Genomic DNA, 8,435 nt, shown 5'->3' on the forward strand with positions numbered 1-8,435 from the left:
TCCTTGTTTTAGTTTTTGGTCGTTGCAAAGTAATCGATGAGTAACATAATAAAGTAATATAAAATTTAAAAAAATAAAATCAATAATTTTTTCAATTGCAGGAGTAGCAGGTGTATTTTGCATGTTCTAGGCGAATATAATTTTCACACTTTATACAGGTATATTTAGTCATAAGATTTTTTTCCGACCGCAAATATAACACCTTTTCCGGGTACCAGAAGCCTCTATTCTGGACTTCTTACTCGTCCCTTCCATTTCATCCGGTTCCGCCTCGGTAGCAATTTTACAAGTTCTTTTCTTTAGATCTGGTAAACTTGCAATTTGTGATCTGTTTTTTATATGATCTTTTGTCAGTTCTAAAGCTAGTGTTTTTATAAAATGTCTTCTGTTAGCTATTATAGGATTTCGATTACCTTTGTAAATTACATATATGCATTTATGGCTCCTACATTTAGCATTGAATAAAAAACTGTCATCGGCCAGCGGTTAGTGTTTCTAGACACCGAATAAGTGGCACAAAGTTTATCTACAACGTCAATGCCAGATTTTGTCTCATTGTAGAAAGTTACGATATCAGGTTTTTTCTTTTCACCAGTTGTAACATCAATGGCTGAATCATGGTGCATGCTAGAGAATAAAACAACACTTTTTTCCTTTTTTTTGGGATATAAGAAACAAAAGTTATATTCTCTTGAAAAGCAAATGTTGATGAGTAAACGTCTCGATTGTTCACTAATACTAAGGTGCCATTCAGTGGGGCACATAGTCTTTTTACCACAGATATAGCACTATTGTCAAGTTTGTAAGGTCCTTCAGGTTGCACCCGACATATATTTCCAAATTGGCAGTATAAAACATTTTAGAATCAATAAGGGCTAATATCTTTATACCATATTTCGATGGCTTGCTCGGAATGTATTGTCGAAATAAAGATTTGCCCCTGAACGGTGGCAACATTTCGTCGACTTTGACATACTCACCAACAGAATAATTTTGTTGGCACTTTTCAACAAATATTTTAAAAAGGTCTCTTATAGGAGCAAGCTTGCCACAGATTTTCCGTTCATTCCGCGTTTCTTTGTCATCAAGCCGCACATTTTGCATGATGAAATGAAATCTATTTCGAGACATTATTATTCGGAAAAGCTCGATGCCCGAATTATCAATAGCCCAAAGGTCTGCTGTGTTTAGTCGACTATTCCTATGGAATCCTGCCATATACAACAAACCAATGAATGCTTTAATTTCAGACAAGTTGGTAATCTTGCAGTCTCTCTCTCTGCTATATGAATCCTTCTTACTAGAAATATACTTATTACTATTACTGATAATTAGGTTTAACATATCGTCGTCAAAAAAAGCACTCCAACAAGCTAAAACAGATCTTGCATTTCTAGCTGCACCTTTGACCCCAGGCGAATGGCTGACAATATTATGTGAACGAGTTCTTACGTTCTGAACAGGCATCTGTAGTTTCCATCTTGTTATTTTATCTTTTCCCAATATCGTATTTACCACTGGTTCTTCCACCTCTTCGTCATCTTCACTAGATATTTCTTGTTCTGTATCTGAGCTTTCCAACTGGTTTTCTACGGCGTCTTCTTCGCCTTCACTACTATCCTCAGCATCCGACAATACATTGCTGTCGTTCTCAGCTAATTCCCGCAGAATTTCTGCATCTTTTTCAACAAGTGGATCAAAAAATCTCTTCGACTATAAAAAAATTATATCAAACACTACAAAACAATACAAATATGTAGTTATAACTTACCATTTTGCGAAAAAATCGATGAACAATATTTCAACAAAAGTACTCGCGCGATCCAGATGTAAAAATTCGCTAATAACTTTACTGCGTTTCAACATAGACTATTCTCATGCAAGCCGGCAAATAATCGTAATGCATGTGGAAGGTACATGACCTGCGACAGCGCTATAATATTATATTATATTATATCAGTCCAAACTTAGAATTTCGGCTAACTAACAATATGAATGGCGTCTACTAGACGCCGCGGGAGTAGCGAAGGGTTAATGTTAACCATACTGTCCGCCTTCAAAAACTACAATTTTTTCAACAAACACACACAAGAAAGTTTTTTAATCAGGTATTGGTAAAGTACAGATATTTTTAACGGATCTGCGGATTATACCATTGTTACTTTTTATGTCCACCACACGCACTATTTGATCCATACCAGGATACATCTTCAATATTCGTCTTAATTTCCAGTCAAGCGTAGCGACGTTTTAATTTTTTACTAAGACTAAAGCACCAACGTTTATCCTATTTTTAAAGTCTTCTTTCCACTTAAATCGTGTCTGCAACTCACCAATATATTCTTGCTGCCATCGTCTCCAAAAGTGCTGCACAACCCCTTGAACTTTCTGATAAATGTCAAGGCGATTAGTCTGTATAGTTGTTAAGTCATATTCGGGTAAAGCTGCCAAACTTCTTCCAATTAAAAAGTGTGCAGGTGTAAGTGCCGTTAAGTCCTCAGGATCGGGGGATAAAGCAGCAAGAGGACGACTATTTAGGATAGCTTCGATTTGGCACATTATGGTAGAAAATTGTTTATAAGAATAGGCAGTAATATGCAATTTTTCTTAAATATTGTTTTAAACTTTTAATGCCCGTCTCCCAAATTCCCCATATTCCCCCAAAACTTGGAATTCGTGTTGGAATAAACTTCCAGAAAATCCGATCATTTGCTAAATTTTGAACAATATATTGAGAATTATTTAGCAAAAACTCATACAAATTAGACAGTTCGTGTTCGGCCCCCCACAAAATTTGTCTCATTATCGTTAGCTCACTTTCCCCGTCTACTTGTAAATCTTCCAAACGTAGGCAAAAATGCGTCAGTAGTAAGCGAAGTCACTACTTCTAAGTGAATGCATTTAGTGCTTAAACAAATAAACAGACATAAATAACCCTTTATAATTTTGGCATTTCTGGTATTTCGATCTTTGATAGGGAAAGACGTCCTTTATAATCTATACCTACGTTCAGGAAACGGAAGTAACTTTCTTCTCAATATGACGGAAGATCGCCCATTAAATACTTCATCTTAATGGGATTTGCCTTAAAACAAACAATACATGATTTACAGATATTATGTCCAGCGATAGGTCAATATCTATTTCTAATGGAGCTTAGCAACATTTGGCTACCGCAATGCAATAACCTGAAATGTTCTTCTTTAACAATTAAATCTGTTAATATGTGAGATTTGGGTAATATAATCGGATGTTTTTTATCAGAGTTATATTTAGATTGTCTTAACCTACCCCCTACTTTTATAATGTCGTTCTCAAGAAATGGATTTAGATACCAAATCATACTTTTTTTTGGTAAAGATAAATAGTAACTTGAGAAATAATTAATTTTAATGCTTGATGTTGTTCTATTGGATCTAAAAAATCCTTTGGTTTGACAAAATTATTAGGAGGCAAATCTTCAAACTTCTTTATATATCTAATAAATCTCAAGATATAAGCCATTGTTCTTTGAATTTTATTAAAACTCGAAAATTTAACTAAAAGGTCAGTATTGAAACATGATTCATAGAGAGATTACAAACCAATTTGTGATCTGGAATATCCATATCTTCTGGAATTTTATTCTGAAGATTAGCAGAGTAATCAGGATATAATAAAAATTCAGGTCCATACCACCATGAATTATACAATTTTAAATTATCAGGTGTGGTACCTCTATATAATAAATCCGCAGGATTTTGACCCGATTCTATATAATACCATTCATCAATATTACTTAATGAATGAATATCGCTTATCCTATTAGCTACAAATGTTTTCCATTTAGAAACCTCTCCTTGTATTCAGTGAAGTACAATCATCGAATCAGTATAAAAATTGTCCAAGGAATCACAAGCCTTTTTCGCTAAATTAACCGCTAAAGTACTAGCACACAACTCCAGACGAGGTAAAGTTTGTTTTATTTTAATCGGAGCTACTCGCGACTTAGCACATAATTAGTGCGAAGAAAGTTCTCCAGAGGAAAGCGTACATCTTATATATAAACATGCTCCATATGCTCTTTCACCAAAAGTGTGTAATTCTATAGTAACATAATTTGATAGACATACATATCGGGGAATATACAATTCATTTATAATAGGCAATTGTGTTATAAAATTATAAATTTTTTATACAGTTCTTCAGGTACTTCGTCATCCCAATCTGGCTGAAGTTTCCAAAGATTTTGGATTATAAGCTTAGCGTTAATAGCGATAATAATTAGACCTATAAAGCCCAAGGCGTCAAAAATTCTACAAATATTGGACAAAATTACGTGTTTTGTGATTTTGTTTTTGCAACATTTTAACTGGCCCTTCTGAACAATAAGATATTTTAAAAACAGTGCCTTAAATCATAATTTTGCATAGGTAACTTTTTTTTCCAAATTAAATGGAGAATCTAACAGTGGACTTCTTATAAAAAAATATTGCACCTCGCAGATTTCACACAAAAAAGACCAAGTTTATTTTATTGGACCTTCGTTGGAGAAATTTTTTTATCAAGTGTATCGACTAATATATTTTGAGATAGCTTTAAAAATTGTTAAGGTAAGTTAAATTATGTATTATATTTCTATTAGGAGGGGTTCAATAAATGTAGCTAAATGGTTATTGCATGTTTCTATTTTTTTTTACTTTTTATAACACTGATTTTTATGGTGATCTATAAATAGATCGCTGGGATAAACAGAGATTTTTTTTAAATTTAATTTCTAAAAAATACTTATATTAGATATAAAAAAAATGTTTTTCTGTAAGATTTTTTTTTAATTTCAGATATAAAAATGAGCAAACCTAATATATTTAAAAATCTAGAAGATGCAGTGCAGTACCTGTACTCAGAGCAAATAGATGCGGACATACTAGCGTTGCCACCCGATGTTGATGAGCTAACCGATGAGGAAGTATTTAACGATGAAGAAACTGGAATCCCTGTCTTAGAAGATATTGCTGGTTATGTAGAAATACAGATAAATGAAGATGACGAGAGCGAGGAAGAAGATAACTTACCATTAGCACGTCTACTCCCTGAGAAAAAAAAAGCAAAAATTGAAAAACTACAAAAACTTGAAACTAAATGGATCAAAACTGACCCTGAATATAATCTTCAAACAGCCGAATAGGATTTTTTACAAGCTGAGAATGATATGAAAGCTACATTGAAATACTCCTCTGCGGTAAACATATTTGAACACTTTTTCGATGATGAAATTTACAGAATGATAAGGGAACAAACTACTAACTATGCAGTTACCCAAAAGAATCGACATGAATTTACAATATCAAAAGATGATATAAGGATTTTTATTGGTTTTTTGATATTTAGTGGCTATCATACTTGTCACTATCTACTCATAGCATTTATCATCGTGAAAAATGCTATGAGTAGAAATGCCTACTTGGAAATAAAATAATGTATTCATTTTGTCGACAATACTAAAGCTAAAGACAACACAAATGATAAATATTTTAAAATACGACCATTATTTGAAAAAGTTAATAATAATTTTAAAAAATTTAGGAATTTTTCAAGGAAATCTGTCAATTGATGAAATGATTATTAGGTATTATGGTCGGCACTCGTTAAAACAATTCATTAGAGCCAAGCCAATCCGTTTTGGCTATAAACTATGGGCAATGTGTGGCGAAGACGGATATTGCTTTTCTTTTTCACTTTATGCTGGAAAAGAAGAAAATCAACAAAAAGAGCCTTTGGGTACCAGGGTAGTTGTAGAAATGCTATCAATTGTGGAAAATCCGAAAAGCTACTCCGTCTACTTTGATAATTTTTTTAGTAGTCATAGGCTATTTCACAAGCTAAAATAATTTAAATTTAGAGCTACTGGCACGATAAGGGAAAATCGGACTGCCCGGTGCCCATTACAATCAACCAAGGAACTGGAAAAAATGCCTCGTGGATCATATGGTTTTAGATTCGACATCAAAAATGAAATACTAATTGTTAAATGGAATGACAATAAGTATGTTTCAATGGCCACTAATTTTGATCACGTAGAGCCAGTAGCCTCAGTTCCATGCTGGAATAGGAAGGAAAAAGCTCGCATGCCAGTTTCCTAACCTAGACTGATATACAACTACAATAAATACATGGGAGGAGTGGATCACCATGACTGGCTTTTGGAGAAGCATAGCATCGCCATCCGAGGCAAAAAGTGGTCACCAGTACCACTTTTATTTATTCACAAGGATCATAGATATGGCAGTAATAAATTCGTTGCAGCTTTACCGAAGAATCAATGGGAAGAAATCAATAAATTTAAAAGATTTTAGGCGCGAGATTGCAGTAACCTACCTCAATAAGCTTGGTCATGGACGAAGTATGATGAAAGGTAGACCCCTGAGCTTACCATCAACCTCCAAATCACGCGTACCTGATGAAGTTAGACTTGATGAAAAGGGGCATTTTTTGGAAAAGAGAACCAATCAAAGAAGATGCCAATACACTTCTTGTAAAAGTCGCCCACTTACTTACTGCAAAAAATGTAACATTACGCTTTGCACCACCTGTTTTGTAAAATATCACCGCAAAAATTAGATATTGTACAATTTTACAGTAATAAAAAACATATTTTTTTATTAAAAAAAAAATCAATTATTTGCCCAGCGATCTATTTATAGATCATCTTTTTTTGAAAAAACAAAAAAAATTCTTTAATTTTTTTTTGGCTAAAAATTATCCAAAATAACATGGCAAGACTATTTTTTCAACGATTTTCAAAAAAAAAAAATATATATATATATATATATATAATATAATATACATAATTTGGGCGTTAATGGGTTAATAATTATCTCGTTGATACCAGTCTTTGGCTTTAGAGGAAATAGCTCGACTGCAAATGCTGTGTGTGGGCTGTGTGATTACATAGTCGAGGGCTTTGGGAGCGGCGATTTTGTTAGTGGTACATTTCGTGACCTATCTCTAGGGCCTTCGACTGTGTTTCACATGATATTTTGGTGAAAAAGCTGGAGTCTTAGAGTTATGAGACATGGGGTGCCACAGGGTTCTATCCTGGGGCCTCTGCTCTTTTTCATATAATTACATAAATGATATAAGAACATCTATGGCCAAAAGTAAAGTAACTCTTTACGCGGATGACACTAGCTTTCTCCTCCGTGCAAAAAACTATGAGAGTTTGATGGAACGAGTGGGTGAGTACGCAGAGGTAATGAATGGCTATATGAGGAACATGTTGAATTTAATTGTGGAAAAAACTGAACATGTAATGACATACCACGCTCTTATCCATTCAGTCTAACCTTAGAGTTGGATTTCTTTGACTGAGAACGTCAGGAAGCGCAACTCTCCATTATACAGCAGTATTTTTTAACAATCTACTCCTGAAAATAACCCACTACTATGTTTAAAAATGTACTCACTCATACGTACTCACACTATTATGTTTAAAAAAAAATTAAAATCTAAAAAATAAAAGTTAAAATTTGATAAATGAAATTTTTTATAGCATAAATGAATTCTTAGCCTGCAATATAAGGGATAGTGACTTTCCAAATTAACTTGATTCATGTACTGTATAAGATTTTTATTGAAATTGTATATACTTAGGGTAGTTTAGTCTAAATGATATAGTTTTGTACTTTTATTCTAAGATAGTAGTTAGTAATTTATCTGTAAGACTTTCAATGACATTTTTGTTCATTTAATGACGATTTTTAAAACCGTTTTTTTTTTAATTGAACTTAAAAAAAAAACAGTTTTTTTATAATGAATAATTCTATTGTCTTTGTAGAAAGTTCGCGTTCTTTTATGTCAATCAAGATATCATTCTTTGAGGAGAAAATTTGCCAATTCCTGAGTTTTTAAATTTGAGCGTGGCATCTTTTTTCTGAAATAAAGGTTATTATTTTATTAGGGAATAATGGCCACTGTACCTTTCGTTCAATGTGACTACTGTACCAAAATATCGTTCCAAAATATTTTCATAACCTTTAGAAACATTTTTACTTCATAAATGCATAACTCTCGTAATAAACTTTTCTTAAAAAACAGCAGCTAAAAAAAAACAGATCAACTTACTTACCCAAAATGGAAATAAACACTCTGGCCACTGTAGCTGGGCCGACCAGTATTGGCGGACTCCATCTAGGCTGTTATTTTTAAATTCATAAAATTGACTTAATTTCCTATTATCTAATTTATTTCTTACAATCATATTTTAGCACCATTACAGGAATTATATCATTGCACTTTATGTTTATTCAATTTAAATAAAAACGACACTGAACACTCATACGGTTTGTCTACAGCCGCTTTTGCAGATCAGAATACTTGTCATCCATGCGGTTTAACTGAGACCACTTCATATTATTTGTCCTAAAGGTTTAAATTGGAAAGAAAATAAACAAAAA

General features: G+C 33.1%; 1 protein-coding gene across 1 annotated transcript; it reads right to left on the reverse strand.

Moving 5' to 3' along the window:
* Positions 1 to 771: 771 nt before the first annotated feature.
* LOC126737609 (uncharacterized) lies at positions 772 to 1,932 on the reverse strand. Its single transcript, XM_050442586.1, has 2 exons — positions 1,772 to 1,932; positions 772 to 1,713 (listed from the first exon to the last, which is right to left on the reverse strand). Exons 1-2 carry the CDS (start codon positions 1,772 to 1,774, stop codon positions 772 to 774), a joined length of 945 nt encoding a protein of 314 aa, XP_050298543.1. The 5' UTR covers positions 1,775 to 1,932.
* Positions 1,933 to 8,435: the final 6,503 nt, after the last annotated feature.

Source organism: Anthonomus grandis, chromosome 6 (assembly GCF_022605725.1).
Source record: "Anthonomus grandis grandis chromosome 6, icAntGran1.3, whole genome shotgun sequence".
Taxonomy (NCBI): domain Eukaryota; kingdom Metazoa; phylum Arthropoda; class Insecta; order Coleoptera; family Curculionidae; genus Anthonomus; species Anthonomus grandis.